Source organism: Leopardus geoffroyi, chromosome A3 (assembly GCF_018350155.1).
Source record: "Leopardus geoffroyi isolate Oge1 chromosome A3, O.geoffroyi_Oge1_pat1.0, whole genome shotgun sequence".
In the NCBI taxonomy this organism is placed as follows: domain Eukaryota; kingdom Metazoa; phylum Chordata; class Mammalia; order Carnivora; family Felidae; genus Leopardus; species Leopardus geoffroyi.
Window position 1 is genome coordinate 107685634 of NC_059336.1, and position 16879 is coordinate 107702512.

The 16879-nt window shown below is 42.4% G+C and overlaps 1 protein-coding gene and 1 long non-coding RNA gene across 14 annotated transcripts in view; one reads left to right on the forward strand and one right to left on the reverse strand.

The window, feature by feature from the left end:
* The window catches only part of SLC8A1 (solute carrier family 8 member A1), a 385952-nt gene extending 369628 nt beyond the window's left edge, over nucleotides 1-16324 (forward strand). For all 13 annotated transcript variants that reach the window (XM_045447045.1, XM_045447046.1, XM_045447044.1 and 10 more), the window contains one exon: nucleotides 12856-16324. In XM_045447045.1, coding sequence (XP_045303001.1) covers nucleotides 12856-13232 — 377 coding nt within the window. In that variant the 3' untranslated portion in view covers nucleotides 13233-16324. The remainder of the gene's footprint in view (nucleotides 1-12855) is intronic.
* On the reverse strand, nucleotides 4578-12907 carry LOC123581198. The gene is made up of 2 exons (XR_006703661.1): nucleotides 11748-12907; nucleotides 4578-7683 (listed from the first exon to the last, which is right to left on the reverse strand). It is a non-coding gene; the product is annotated as an uncharacterized LOC123581198 (long non-coding RNA).
* Nucleotides 16325-16879: the final 555 nt, after the last annotated feature.

Sequence of the window (16879 nt, forward strand, 5' to 3'; positions counted from 1 at the left end):
CACCCTTTAAAACAATCCCACTACCCTCCCCCACAACAGTAGCCTTGGCTCATATATTTGAAATCGCTGGGGGAAAATATCACACAATGGTATTTAGAATTAGCACTGTGAATCTTGGGGTAAAACCCCCATTTAATGATCTATAGAGGCTAAATATCCATGGCCAATTCAGTCAGGTATTCATAACACACTGAAAATGAGGCAACTCTCATGAGTTCAGCTTCTTACTCTTACACCCAGCCCTAGCTGTCACCCTGTAGACACTGGTCATTGGCCCCTGGATCAATAGAAATCCATGAAAACCATTAGGAAGAGAGTAGAGACCAGGGCCTAGAACACAGGCTGTGAACATTGTCTCCTGCACACAGAATATTATCACTGAATTCAAAAGAAAAAAAAAGTGGGCTACAAAAAAAAGCAGAACCTAATTGCCGTGTCATGGGCACCGCATGAGAAACAAAATGACTTTAAGGCTCATTGCTATTTTTAGAGGAGAAGGCAAATAAAATGGTAATTCAATTTAAAAAGCAAATCTTACATGTGACTGTAAAAGCATTTTAATACCTGTTGGGGATAGTGCATATCACAGACATGAAATCATGGTGCTTGGCATTTAAGTACAAAGCCAGCTGGAATGCCATCAATGCTCCTCAGCGCACAGACCTCACATCCTGCCTTTGCCCAGGACTGAAACCTAAGCTATATATTACCAGTTTATACTCCGCTTCATTCCACAAAAAGGATTTAAATCCATAAAATGCCTCACATTCTTCAGCCACCTTTTCTGGCGCATGACCCAGAAATGCCAAATCTATTGGTGGCCATATTAGATAACCTTTGTTTAACTCAGCACATATAAATCCTACGTTTCGTGCTAAGGAGAAAATAGCCACTTTGGTTCTATTATTTACAATCAGGAAATGCTGTGTCGTGTTTGTTTCCTTTCCCCTCTCTCCCTCCTGTTCTGGAGCCCAGGAGGCTTTTTGACAGGGTCCTCCATAAATTGTAAGCTATTATTAGGTTATTGCCCTAAAAACTCGTGGGTTGAGACAACAAGCAAGACTTGCTGTGGTTCCAAACTGAAATGATCCCACTGGGGTCCGCAAATGGAGCCAGCAGAGGACAAATTATACCTTGTCATTCCTGAGTTAGAGTTGTGAAACAACAACTAACCACAAATGTGCAAAAAGATCACGAAAATGTCCTTCTCGGAAGGATTCTTTGTATGATGATGCTTCAGACAGCTGAAAAATGGCAAAGCAAAAGCCCTAAACTAACCCACTTGTCCAATTAGAAGACAGCTGGTCAGGGTGCTCAGAAAGGGGTCAACGTCCAGTGTGAGACCACACCAGAAATGCTCCCAGGTGCTGCTCGTCCTTTTGTCTGTTTCCGTCTGTGCTTCCAGAGTTCCACATGTAGGGAGACAAGGGTCAAACCACCTAGAAGAACCTGACATTGATAACTTCAGGACCAAGTCTTGTTTTCCTGAGAGTATGGATTAAGCCCTTTCTTCTACAACTTCTACACCTGAGCTCAGTCTACAGAGGAATAGTAGTGAGAAGTAATATTCAAAATAAAAAACTGTGTTCTGACAGATGATGCCAGGAAGCACAAACTGAGTGTGAGACAATGTGGCATTCTCGATCATCAAATATTCCAGACATCTTCCCTCTACACGAGTCATTAGACGTTAAGTTTAAAACCATTTTTTAAACAACAGATCAAAGGAAGCAGTATGATACAGTAGCAAGGCATAGGATTCAGAGCCATTTTGCATGTGTGTTGATTCATGTGTTCTAAAAATATTAAGTACCCACTAAGTAGTATACCCCATTCGACATAGTAGATACAGAGGGATAAACGAGACAGATGTTTAATCCCACAAAGTGTATACCCCAGGGGAAGAAAACAGATACTTAACAAAAATAGGATAAAGTTTCAGATAGCAATGAGATGAACATTCTTGAGAAGAAAATAAAACAGGATCATGGAATCCTGGACTCAAGAGCATGTATACTCTATACACACAGGGGGTATTTTAATAGGGTAGTATGACTCCTTATACACCAATCATTGGAAAATTACCTACTCAAACCTCTGGTTATCCCCCTGCAAACTTATCCCAGCAGTTCTAACCTTAGAAAGTATGAAAAGGCATTACTTTTTCTTGACCTATTCCTTTACATAACCCTTTTGAGGTTTTCGGTGGTTTACTTTCCTCTCTGGCAGCTGTGACTCTCTTATTACCCCTACCAACATCTGTTCTTAGGGGATAGTACCCAACTGCCCTGGGTTTTTCTTCCCAATACTTCTTCCCCTCCCAATCTAAATGTTCCATGTTAGTTATTACTTTGGAATATCCAACAAATGATCCACATTAAGGCATCAGTGGTGAATGATGATTTCATGAGGGCAGGGCATTTGCACTTAACACAAAAAGTGTTTCAACAGTAACCACATTTGCATAGCTTCATTGTTTTAAAAGTACATCTGTATAAATTATCTCTTTGATATCCACAGCAGCCCTGGAAGTTAGGCAATCTAGATGTGTCATCAGGTTCAGAGCGTGGGATAATATCTGGCAAGAATGGAATCTGATGAGAGATCCTGGAAACAAGCCTCCAGCATGAGAACCCCGGCACCAGGAATCACAAAATGTGGATTCTAAGCCCACCCCTGTATTCACATTCCTTCTGCCTCCTAGGGGGCTTCAGCTTCCTCCCCTGAAAAAAAAAAAAAAACCGACACAGCACCCACCCATCCATGCACCCACCCACTGAATTGTAAGAACAAATAGTAGAACATCTATGGAAGAGCTCTGAAAGCTCTCAGATGTAAAAATAAGAAATTTTTGTCAAAAGTCATTTAAAAATTATCTACCAAGAGCAGTGCTAGGTGCCTGGGAAAGAGACAAGAACAAAATATGACATTAGAGCTCAGCCTCATCACGTATCCTTAGCAGCCTGGATGGAGCTCTACACCTTACTTCCTAGTCTCCGCATTCCAAATTACATCTCTAGTAAGAGCCCAGGTACAAATGATGGAAGACTTGGGTATTATATCCCTTCCCAGAAATGTTAAGGGCACAGAGCTCTTAACAAATGGATATGTGAAGTAATTTTGTGGGTTGAAGTCAATGGAATACGCTATTAGTTAATACAATATAATGTTGCCGTAACACAGATACAGAATTAAGAGAGGATTCTGGCCTTGTCATATAGTCCATCATTGCCTGACAAGAATGGTTCGAAGGAAACAAGGACCCATAGATCTCTCCCCTTCACAGCTCATCCTCAGAAAAGTTTTATAGTGGATGAAGTTTGTTTTTCAAGATTCTCGCTCCACTTTATGGTCTGTCCTGAGCACCTTCCTAACTCTAAATTCCAGGCCAGGAAACCCCTGATGGCCAGGAAATCTCTTCATTACTCTCACCCCCCTCCTCACCCTGACGCCTGCTGAGATGCACCTGCTGTGTGTACAGTATTATGATGCCTTCCCCCTTAGGATCCCACTACCATAGCCCTGATCAGTGAAAGTGACCTTTACTGTTTGTTGAGATGACTCTATTTGCCTACTTTTAGTAGTGTACACGCTTTCCTGAACTCATAGTGCACAAAGCAACCCCTCTCAGAAAAAGAAGGTTTATGAGGAATAAATAACTGGGTAACCATCCACAGGACACGGGCACATGTTGGGGGTCTTCAGCGTGTTATCTAGATCTGTAGGCTTTGAGTTATACCAGTATAGCCCAGCTGAAAGGGAAGTTCTTTTGTAACCTACTAGGGCTATCTGGAAGTGGCAGTGAGCGTTTCTGTTTTCTCCAAGTTATAGTACAGTCTTTCTGTCGGGTCCCACTCAGCTACCTGTAGTTCTAGCAAGGCTTGGGGCACCTATGGCTTTACCATCTCTAAAGCAGGACTTGAGAAGATTCAGACAGGAGACAGATGTTCCAGAAATAGAACAAGGCATAGAAGAACAAACCAGGCTTCAAAGGCAAGGAGGGTTGAGGGAAAGAGGGAGATTATGGGGAAGGAAGGAACAGCAAGGTGGAAGACACTGACTGTTTCACGCAAGGCAACCCTGGACTGTGTTGGAGGCAAGGAGTTCCAGTTGTATCTAATAACAAAACGGCTTGGGAAAGTGACAGCTACTTGCTGTAGCCCCAAACCTGCCCTTTTTTTGCCTTTTCAAAATTAGCAAAATGCTGCTGATCTAAATCTCAACAATGTTTTACCCTCATGGACTTGGTATTAATAAAGGTTCATTATAAAAGTAATAAAATTCTGGCTCAAAATTGAAAATACCAGAACCTTGATGTTATTTTAAAAGTAGGTTCCTTCAAGCCTGTCTTTATGTACTATAATGTAATAGCAAGAGAAGCCAGGAACTTAGGAATTGAAAAAATTACTTTGTCAGTGATCTCTAATATTGTTCTAAAGGTATGAAGGGTCATCCATGGAAATAGCCCCTTCTTAATCTGTTTCTGACCCGTACAAACATTTTTCTAAAGGAGTCAGGCTGATGTTTCTCTGTACAACCATTTTAATCCTTTTCTTTCAACTGATAAGCTGTTTTAGTATTGTGTAGTTATAGTCAGAGGTGAACATTATAAGGTTTCTGGATATTTTCTTGGAACCCTTTGCCCATTTTCAAATTTCAGGTATGTTATTTAGTCCTTGTCAACACCCCATGCTCTTATGCATAAAGTCAGTCAATACACAGTGCACTTGTGGTTAAGAACATGAATTCTGGCTAGGAGCACATTAGTTTGTGAATACTAGTGTCACCTCTTATTGGCTATATAACTTTAGCCAACTTTATATACTCAGAGATTCAATTTTCTCATCTATCAAATGAAGATAATAAAAGTTCCTACTTCATACAATTGTCTTGTAGATTACATGGGAAGCCATATATAATTGTTTTAATGTTTATTTATTTTTGAGAGACAGACAGACACAGAATCCGAAGTAGGCTCCAGGCTCTGAGCTGTCAGCACAGAGCCCGATGTGGGGTCCAGACCCACGAACTGTGAGCTGAAGTCAGACACTCAACCGACTGAGCCACCCAGGTGCCCTGATGGGAAGCCATATATAGAGCCTCGCCTAGGAGCCTCATAAATGTTAACTATCACTGCCCTTATCACCACTATCATTTGTGGACATCAAAGACAGAAACACATTCTCCCTAAATCCTATAGGTTTATTAACCTTAAATCGCCTAGCTAAAGGAAACCATAATAAAAAGTGGTTAATATCATTAACATTCCCTTTGTTATCACCAGAACAAAGAATTCTGAAATAGGAAATATTCGCTGTGCACCTACTAACTTCCAGACACCATCCTGAGCCGTTTTGTAGTGCTTCTTTTGATCATCTTTATGGCTATATAAATAGGGACTTTTATTTTCGCTATTTTACAGATATCAGAGTCTTAAAGAGAGGTTATCCCAAGGCCACACACCCAGTACATGGTAAATGGGACCAGGACCAGGTCTTACTCCATAGCTTAGGCTCCTTCCTACTATAACTAGAGACATTATGCAGTCCACAGTAATCAGCACTGGCATTCTTCAGTAACAACAGTGGTTAACCACAAAGTAACATGGAACCAGGTGACCAAATGAACTATGGACAGTGACCTCTGCTTACTAAGGCTCTCAATGCCAAGCAGAACCAATGATTCACATGAACCCAGTGGGAACTGTGGAATACTATGGTCATCATCAAGCTGCCTGTTTACCACTTGAACAGAGACAGGAGACTTCTCTCAAGTCAGTCAACCCTGCACCCCTTATTTTATCAGGCACACGTTGCAACTTCCACCACAATAATCTGCATAAACCTTTTTATGTGGGGAAATAGACAAGCAAGACCCCCAAAGTGAAAGTACCAAACCCACTTAACATACATAATCTGGTCCACTCCAAGACCATGTTAATGCAAGTCTCAGGAGACAACCAGGTCAGAATACCACTTCTTTGCTACACACCCAGCTAGTTGGTTTAGGGCTTTTTTCAAGGTCAAGAGTGGGCATGGGGAGGAGTGAATAGAATTGAACAGAATGAATTGAATTGAATTGAATTAGCCCCATCTCAGACAAACCTTTAGAGTTCTTTGAGAGGCTCAAAAGTTGTTGTTGACCTCAAAGATTTAGAACCAGGGATTTGAGAAAATTTCAGCAAACCTCATGAAGCTAGACGTTTAAACAAGGAAGGGGAACCTTGGATCCTCTCTTGAATCTTCAGACATCATACTGAACAATCATCCCATTATGGGTGTGTTTAAGAGTGGAGTATTATCATGTTCTTTTGAGAGCACGGATCAAATTACACTTTGGAAGGCAGATCAAATAGCACTGTTGGTTTGTGTTCACTCTCTCCTCCACTTTGTGTTCCTCAGAAAAACAAACCCCCATTACTTTTCCCTTTTAATTAGAATTAATCTCTTTGAATTTCAAATCTCCCAGGATTTCAAATACAAAACAGGAAAACAAAGTCCTGGAGGTACCCTTGCAAAGACATCAAAACGAAAACAGTTATTTGGTAACAAAACAAGGCTGGTTTTCGACGATCTGTGCGTCAGGGCTATTCCATACGCTATCCGGGAGGTGCCACTGTCCTCACACGGATGAAGAAACAAAGGCTCTGAGTGGTTAGTGGATCTCAGTCTGGTTGGGGGAGCTTTAAAAAATACTGGTGCTCCAGACAAATTAAACAGAAGCTTGGGTGGGGCTAGGAAGCTAGTATTTTTCAAATGTTGCCCTGGTGCTTCTGATTTGCAGTTGGGGATAAAAATGAGTAGATGTACCAACATGAATCCTCTGGAGCTTACTTACCTCTGTTCCCTTCTAAAAATAAGTCACGTCACCATCTCCATTTCTTTTTTACACTCTTTCAGGGAGCTTTTATGGGCAGAAATCTCATTGAAGTGTTCTTCCCTTTTTCTGTTTTTACAACTCCTAACTGGTCATTAATCCATCAACATCAGTAATTCCTTGACCTCTTGCACTTCACCTGAAAGTCAAATAAGGATTCTTTTGAGATGAACCAATGGAGTGCGTGTGTGAGGCAGTGTGGTTTTCGTATTTACTTGGGTAAATGTCACAACTAAAGACAAAATCTTGTTCAAAGTCCTCAGTGACAGAAGAATTCGCATGTAAATGATTTTCATTTGAATTCTAAAAAAGCAAGACAAAAAGTGCCTAAAGGAGAATAGATGCCTGCCTGCTTGCCTTTCAGTCACTAGTGAGATTAGAGCCTTAAAACTAGAAGAGCTCCAATGCCATTCCATGACTCAGGCTATATGAAATTTTCAAAATAAAGAATCGCTTTGATTTTTGAGAATAATTTTATGCTTTATCGCATTTTTAAATGCATATGATCATAAAGTTAGGCAGTCTTTAAAGGATGTTATAACTCCCTGAAAGTTTAGAATTATCACGTTAAGTCAGAATTCCCCACCACTTATTCTCTTAGGATCTGGTGCTACTGGGTTATAAAAATAGCCAATAATGCTGAACACTCATTAGGTCTCAGGCCCTAATCTGCATGCTGCGCACGTTAACACGTTTCTTTCAAAACCCTCTGAAGTAGGTAAGCTTCTTACCTGGCGAATGGTGGAGCCAGAATTCTACGAATTTAAGTAAATTTCCTTCCTCCTTTCGTCTTTCATAGCATCCGTGCTGGAACAAGGTTTAAAAATAATAAGAACATAGCATAACTCAAGAGTTAGAGGGCATTAGAACTGGAGGGGCCGCCCTGGCCCCTCCATTAAACCCACCCGAGTGTTTGAGTCAAACCACCACTAGACCGGAGGGCATCACTGTTTCCAAGAGAAATTAGCTGCTTCCCCCAAACTGAAACATCTATCCCTCTCAGCAAGGCCCCCCAAACAATGGGTGTTTGGAGCAACAGCCATTTCCCTGGCTCAGAGCCATGGTTCTCAAACCTTGGTATAAAGAAGAATAACGTGAGGCCCTTGTTAAAATGTGTCCTTTCCTAAGACAGCCTGATTAAGTGGGTTGAGGGTGGAGCCCCAGATCTTTGAACCAGGCTCTCCCAGTTTTTCCCATGCCAGTGGCATGCAAACTTGACATAACACACCAAGTTTGCAAAGGTCGTCACTGCCACCATTTATACCATGGGTCACTCATATAAATGGCTGGCTGGTCAGAGGGGTTTCAAGTAAATAATTTTGCCAACGTTTATCTATTTTGAAAAGGCAAATGACTCTGGGCAGTGTGGTTTAGTTTCATAAGTATTGCCACAATTTGATCAATGGCAATATCTTTGGGTCTAGAGATCTTTCTTCCTAGGATCTCTGAATGTTTCATTTAGGCCATTCTTTAAAATGAGATTAATCGGTTCTAATGAAGACGGGTGCTCATGTACAAACTCCTACAAAAAAAGAAAAACACGGCAAAATCATACATATGAATTTAGTATTGTGATGTATTCTGCACACCACCCAAACAGTAAACTTAGGGATAGTCTTAGAGATATTCTAAATTTTTTTATTTTAGATGAAGAAACTAGAACTAAAAAAAAAAGTGAAGTGTCTTATCCAACAACGCACATAAGAGCTACGATGGTCTCCTTAATGAGCTTCTCTCACTACTATATCATGAAGCTCTGTACCCCCTGGTCTGTCTCTTATATTGTAATTCACAGGTGCTGGGGAAGTAACCATGCCTTGACAAGCAGGCTGGATTTCAATTAAAATCACCATCGGTGTCAGTTCCTGAGGCACAAAGTGCTTGAGGGTTGAACAGCTGGCCCCCCAAATAGGCTAAAAGTCAAGAATAAATCGTCTGGGATGAAACCCTTGCTCTAGATAATAAACCTTGTGTGTGACCTACAGGAATATAATAAGTATCCGCTTTTACAGAAGAGACATTTAAGGCTTGGTCTGTATGTCGCTGTAAAGTTTGCAAGATTCAGGTAACAATTCCTGGAGGAAAGGAGAATGTGCTGACCTATTGTGCACGTTGACCAGATGACTTGGCCAAGGTTATACACAGTCAGGATAGGTCTGCAGAGAACAGTGATGTCCTGACTCTGTGATGTATGGTTTGGTTCCAGCCACACTGTCTCCCGACTGAATCTTCCCTGTTGATTTACAGTCATAGGTACCAGGAGGCAGAACCAAAAGTCTAAGACTGTAGGACTGATCCAAAATGCCTCAGAATTCAAGGTGAAGTTAAAAGCAACAATTCCTACTAGAAATCTGACCTAAGCTGTATAGGTAGGAAGACACATATATGTAATTATCAACATGTCTTAGTTTGTGCCAATCACATGGGAAACCTGATTCATGTGTTTGTTAAATGGGCCAAGTTCTGAATATGATTACAACCCCTCTGAGACCACGGCGGTAGTTATTTCTTGGATTTTACTTTGGGGAATGGCATTTGAGTGGCTTTGCCTTGCTCAGCCATAAGCAGGGTATGAGCTTAGTGTCCAGGGTAAGGCTTGGCAGTCTAACGTATGGTGATGCGTTGCTCTTTGTACTAAGCAGCAGAGCGGTGACAGAAGGCAATTTGGGGAGATCCCATCACACTTTATTTGGAAAACAGGGTCGTCTCTGCTGGAGGTAAGGTTACTGGTCTGGGTTTGCATGTGTCTCTGTAATTTTTACATAGCTTTTGAATTAAAACAGATAAAAGGCCTGATGTATAACCCAGGTAAATAAAACCTAGGAGACTCAAATAGGCCCCAAACAGGTTTCACTGTTTTGATCAGCTAATTACTTCCACTACTCATCTTGTAGGGAATCCAGAGAAAGGCATTTGAAAAAACAGGAACCTGTTGTTACAAGAACTCCAATTCAGTATTCACAATAGGCTATTGACAAACAAGGGAGGGGGGGCGCCCTGGTGGCTCAGTCGGTTAAGCGGCCGACTTTGGCTCAGGTCATGATTTCACGGTCCGTGAGTTCGAGCCCCGCGTCGGGCTCTGTGCTGACAGCTCAGAGCCTGGAGCCCGTTTCAGATTCTGTGTCTCCCTCTCTCTGACCCTCCCCCGTTCATGCTCTGTCTCTGTCTCAAAAATAAATAAACGTTAAAAAAAAATTAAAAAAGAAAAAAAGAAATGATGAGCTGCTCTTTAAAAAAAAAAAAAAAAAAAGAAAAGAAAAACAAGGGAGGGAGACATCCCTGCAGACCCAGGGACGTCTTTCATTTCAGGCAAAAGGACTGGTCTGGGTGTTCAGGGTCCCTGGGCCCCGGGAATCTGATTTTACGCCTCATCCCCTTCTGGCACAGTGGCAGAAGCCTCCAGAAAAGCATAGGGTTGGAGTGGAGATGGGGCACCCAGGAAGTCCTGTGTGCCATGTGCCACAGGCCAGGGGAGGTCAGCAGGTGTGAGTGCCAGGTCGCCTGCCCCTGCAGCACGGGGAGGGATCATCCCCTACCTCGTCGGGCCCAGCCTAACACAGCCATCTGTTCACCACCAGCTGGTGCCAACAGCCATGTCAGCACAGAACATCTCAAGTGTTCCTCCGAAGCAGCTGAGCCATGAGCTACTTTCCCTTGCCTTCCACTCTTTGCCTTCACTTTCCCTGCTCAGCTCTCTGTCCTTGAGAGAAAAGCAAAACGACTTCACTTTGTGGAGGCTGCAGCTCCTAATAACTCTTAATGATGAAGTGCAAGAGACCATTAAGATCTGCCTCGCTTGGCTTTCACTCGCCAGTCTCCATGATAGTCCTGATGGGGCTGCGGTGTGTGATCTGAATACACAAAGCGGCTCAAATACAGGCGGGTGGCTGAGCAAACTGCCTACCCCTCCTGCAGCCTTTGCTCTGAGACAGGAAAGAGCATTCTGGGATAACCGGTTTCAGAGTTTCTGAGGGGAAGGGACAGGGCCATCTGAAATGAGGAAGGGAAAACCTTAGCCTTTCTGGGAGGGACAGTGCAGGGTGTACGGAGAATGGGCTCTGAAGTTACAACAATCTGGTTTAAAAATCCTTGTTCTACTGACATGTCCAAGAGGTGTTCCCAAACCATAAAATCTTTAAGGCTAAGAAGGTTGAATGAGAATCCGCGTGTAACATGTAGGATAGTGCCTGGTACAGAGCAGGCAGCGTTTGTCTAATTATAAAACTAAGTAAAACCTGCTTTCTACCAGAAAGGTCAAGGTTAATGAGATGGGCCCTCCATGTTGACTTCCTTTCAAAAAAGAAAGGGATGCTGCTGGGGAACTATCCTCTGAGCAACCTAAATAACCAACTCACCCAGAGTAAAGCACAAAAATCTACAGGTTGATAGAAGCTTGCATGCTTGATGTATCATCCCCCTTGGAGATCTACAGGAGGAGGATGGTGGCAACAGGGTAGCAAAAGAGGGGAGAAAGTGATCCAGATATCCCACAAGTCCATGCCTGCCCAGAGCATCCCAGGAACCTCCGGAGGACCAGAGCAGATGACACGGCACCTTACGGTAATATCACACCTGCCGTTACTGGCTCTTGCAAATAGGAGTTCAATCTCACAGTTATTCACGTCTTCTATAAGCCTACTGTGCAAGGTATTCTGCCAAGGTAACTGAGAGGACTTCGATATTAACAAGGGAGCTGAACAGAAAAGAAACCGAGTATCTTGCAAGTTCTGTTTATGTGTTTAAAGAAAGGAGCGATTTTGGATCCTGCTTCAACTTTTAGTAAACTGATCAGCCAGCTTTACCCACATGGTCTTTGCAAAAGAACAAAAAGAGCTACTCTTACTTTCTACCAAGATAGATAAGCATTTTACCTATAGCATTTCAACAGCACCCCGAGGTGGGTGTCACTATCCCCATTTCACAGATTGGAAAATCGAGGCTTGAGAAATTAAGTAATCCACCTGGGGTCACACATTCAGTTGTGACGACAGGATTTGATGGCACAAACATGCCCTATGCTCTACTCATCGTGAATATCAGTCACTTGTCCTACTCCTTGTATGGACCACGATTTTCCTATCTTCAGAAGAAGATGCACTCGGGATTACTGGTGAACAAAGCTTTGAGAATGGCCACTGGTACGCATGGCATAGCGAAAGGTACGATGCTGCCTGCAGTGAACAAGTACTTGCAGTGACGGCGGGAGGTCCCAGCGCGAGCCACGAGATGGCTTCTCCCTTGTTGCGTGATGTTGCACCCATCACTTATTCTCCAGAAGCCCAGTGTCCTCACCTATAAAGTGTGCCCCCTCATAGAATTGTCACAATCAGTGCAGTAATGTAGGTGAGTCAGCTTTCCTATTCCTAAGGCTCTAGGCCAATGCCAGCTATTATTATGGTTCAATTAGCTTCAGTTCCACTGAGGATTTGCTCTTGAATCTTTGGAAAGATCTCCTGACACCTTAGCTTCCTCATCTGTAACCTAGAGCTGTCGATACAGAACCTTTTAGCAATTCCCTCCAATAGCCATTCACAAGCTTTAGTGACCTATAATCTCTTGGGATGTTGTTAAAGCAGATTCCTGGGCCCCGGTGATTCTGATGCAGCCCAGCTGGATGGAACCTTGTACCATTCACGCTTGAGGACCCCCATGTGATTCTAATGTAGACGGGTCGTGATCACTCTGAAAAATGCTGCCCTGCAAGCTCAGTTTCACAAAGAACTGTGCTACCTGTGGGCAAAGAAATTGACCCAAGATCATCTGGTAACACAGCCAACACCAAACATTTGACTTCTGATGTCTAGATCCCATTGTTCTGACCACAGGAGGGGAACTCCAGAGAAGAGGAAAACCTCCTCCTGGTCACGAGGTTTCCGTCAGGGGATTTGACCCTAGAGTACGTCGCGGAAGCTTCCAGTGCTCCACGGACCTAAAATATTGAGTGTCACTGCCTTTTTTTTTTTTTTTCTTCCTCCACAGATACGTTTGCAAGCAAAGTGGCCGCCACCCAGGACCAGTACGCAGATGCATCCATAGGTAACGTCACTGGCAGCAACGCGGTGAACGTCTTCCTGGGAATCGGCGTGGCCTGGTCCATCGCTGCCATCTACCACGCAGCCAACGGGGAACAGTTCAAAGTGTCCCCTGGCACGCTAGCTTTCTCTGTCACTCTCTTCACCATTTTTGCTTTCATCAATGTGGGGGTGCTGCTGTATCGGCGAAGGCCGGAGATCGGAGGTGAGCTGGGTGGGCCCCGGACTGCCAAGCTCCTCACATCCTGCCTCTTCGTGCTCCTATGGCTCTTGTACATTTTCTTCTCCTCCCTGGAGGCCTACTGCCACATAAAAGGCTTCTAAAGGAACAATCAGATATAGTAAATTTATATATATATACGTATATAAATATATACATAAAATATTATGTATAATGAACAGAGGAAACTGACATTTGTCATGTTCACTTACCTGCTGATGGAACCCAACTTCAAGAGCATACTCTGTACTAGGGCAGAAGTGAGAAACCATCACCTCTTATTCCCAGGGGGCATCGCCACTTTGAACGAGGCACGGAGGCAGGGGCATCTTTGCAGCTCAGCCTAGAAGGACTGTGTTCTCTCCAGGTTCATAAATCATTAAGTCTTTGATTTGTTTTCTGTTTCCGCTTGTTTTTGGTGGGGGCTGGGAGGTGGCTGACGTTTGACTTTTATTTTGTATTATTTTGTTGGGAGGGTCAAAGTTTCTGTTTCTCTTGCGGGAGGTGATGACCAATCTAAGTGCAAATGGGTTTTTGGTAAAAATTTAAATCGTTACAATTGCCCTTTCTTCCAAACACTTGACAAATTATTTGGGATTCAGAAAGGATATGGGCGCTGAAGAAGAGGCAGGTCTTCGCTCGATCACTAAATTTCGTGCTTCTCTCTGGGACATGAGCAGAGATAAAGCTGCCTCCAAGAAGAAGCATGGGCGCTTGAATGGAGCCAGGAGAAGTGATGGCTCTAGATACAGTCTGACATTTAAAGATATGATGCCTGACAGTCTTGTTTAAAAGGTACAGGAATAACGTGCCTAGATTCCCAAGAACGTGCAAAATCATTTCTTATCTCTTCAGGTCTGGACTATGATTAGCAAGGCCCTTATTCTGATTTTCCAGCCTGGCTAACCCCCAGGTCCCCCATCCCAACCCTCCTCCTCCTGCCCACCATCTCTCAGGCAAACAGGAATAACCCCATTCAAAAAAGCACATCATCGTTTTCCATTTGCATCATGTGTGTCCCAGTCCCATGTTTGCTGTTGCCTGGGATCATTTGTCAGCTTTATTTTTGAAAGTATCCATGGCTTGCACAATCCTGTTCCAGTCATGACTGAACATTTGCTCCTTCTTCGTGTGCCTGTTGGGGAATGTTGTCGTGATACCTGTTACACAGTGCATGGATGAAAAACAAAATAAGCGTATCTGTATATAGTAGAGTATAGCGTATACTGTTCTCCCATTCAGCAACGTTGACTGGACATTGAAGATATAAGTGGGTCTCCTTTTCACCTGAGTTGTAACGTTTGTGTTGTGAGTTTGATTTTACTAGGGATAAAAGGAGAAAATGGCTTATTGTTCATGGACTTGCACATTCGTTTCTAAGAAGCAATAACAGTTCGTTGGGAAGTTAAAGCTACTGAGAGGACAGCAGGCAAACTACCAACTATCTTCATGGAAAATTAGCCACGTGGAATACACCAGAGGCCTCTAAAGAATCACCTCTTGATGATTCAGGAGGGCGAAGGAGAAAGGTGTAGAGCAGTGGCCAGATTCGATGTGCCCAGGCTTTGAGAGCCTCCACCTCCCTGACACCCACCCCTGCCCTGCCCCCAAAGTATTTATTTCACTTCTGCTCTGTCTGGGACAGATGGTAGATAGTGGTTTGTTCGGTTTTTTGTTTTTTTGTGTTTTTTTTTTTTATGTAAAAGGCTATTTTGAGCCCTGTTACTTTCAACATCCAGACTCCTCTGATTGTACCTGCAGTTCCTGAGTAGGAATGAAGCCAGGGAGACGAATGGGCCTTTAAAAGTGCATCTTCTGTACTTGTGACTAAGGAGGAAGCAATTTAATGAGATTAGTGCCTCCCAGGAGGATTGCACTGGGAGGTTTTTAACCCTGGAAAAGGAATGGCTCTTTCTATTTCAGAATACCAAAGAGCATGGATAAACCCAACATTCCAAAGTAGTGAGTCTAGTAAGGAGGAAAAATGCAATGACTTTGGTCCTGTCTCAGAGACTTCTCTATAGAGCATCCCAGGCCAGAGACACCACTGGCCCTCTGTATCAATTCAAAGATACTTAAGAGATAAAAGCTGTTCAGAGTTACTTTCTCTTCTTCCACTCATTAATCACAATCACTCATCACTTCATAAACATCCAGTGACTGAATGAATAATTAAATGCTGGTTACTACTCAATATACCAGGTACTGTGCTACTCTTGGGGACTAAACCATGAACAAGACAGCCCAGATCCCTGCCCTCAGTGGGCTCACAGCTAATGTGATTGCTCTCTCGGTGGGTAAAAGTTATCACAGCCATATGAAAACAGTTTTATCTTGCAGGGAAAAAACAATTATAAAACTCTTAACATAAACACACTGAAACTGTACAAATACAATTGTCCAAATATCTAAGATTTTAACTTAAGAGATAAAGCACAGGTTAGGGGAAGCATCCTATGTATCCTTGGCCAATCTTGCAGATCTGTACGTCTCCCCATTGTAAGCCAAGAAAGGCAATCATGTTGGTGATCCAGAGGACTGAACGGGTCCAATTAATCCCAGTTTTTATCTTTGTTGGACAACAGTACTTTTCTATGCCCCACACCTCTACTGTTCCTCATATCTCCAGGAGACTCACCCCAGCAGGCCGTGGTCCAAAACTGGTGGCCTCTTTTGGGGGCACATTCTAACCCATTTTTTTTAAGATTTAGTAAATGGAAAGCTAGCCTAGAAACACCAAGTAAATATAGTCAAAGGACAGGAGTTGTTTAAATATTAGATTTTTGCACTCAATTTTAGCCATATTTGGAATGTCAATAATCCCGCAGATTTTCACAGAGGACTTTCAGAAATTCTTGCCACTGAATTTTAATTTCAAAGCTTTTTGGTTTGTTTGCTTTTTAAAGTTTCATGTTATAGGGAAAATATGATTCTGATTGTTCAGGGTTGTTAATAATTGTAGTTGTGTAAAATTATTTCATTTTATTTTGTGTGTATTGTGCACAGCTTTAGGGGGGAAGTGCACTAATTGTGCTGTTCCTTATAAATGGTACACGTTATTGGCACAAATAAAGTTTCTAATTGTTTCTGACTTAATCACTAGTGATACAGCATATTCTGTATGGAATGTTTTCTCTCATTGTCATCTACTTCATTTTTGTTTTCATGTTTTGAAGAAATAAAGACCAAAAAGGTATTATTGTGCAATTGGTATCCTCATCCAAATGACAGACAATAGATACCCAGTATTCAGACTCTTGCAAATGTCAACCCTTTGGTCATATAGTATTTCCTTTTTAATGTCCCAAGAGAGCACAGTGTCAGAATATGTATCTATCTGATGGTATGGAGATAAATGTTGGATGTTTCTCCATTTCACTAATTTTTTTTACATCTTTTAGTACCCTTTATCTGCCTCCTTTCTGCATCCAAGAACATTAACCCATAAACAGTTACACATCCAACCACTTGTTAGAATATTGTAGCTAATAAATCAGTTCTGATAAAACTGGTCCAAGCGATAGTCTTCTGGTATCGATGTATTATATTCCTCTTGATCCCTAATAGAACTTCCTTGCATTAATTTCTGACTAATTACATGCTAGTGACTTTATGTGTCATACAATCAATAATATAGGAAGAGGTGACACCAGAAATAAGCATTTGCAGGGGGAAAAAAGGTGCCCTCTAGTTTGTACTTATTTGCAAGCCCACATAAATCATTAGTGGATTTGGTTCTTACAATAGAATC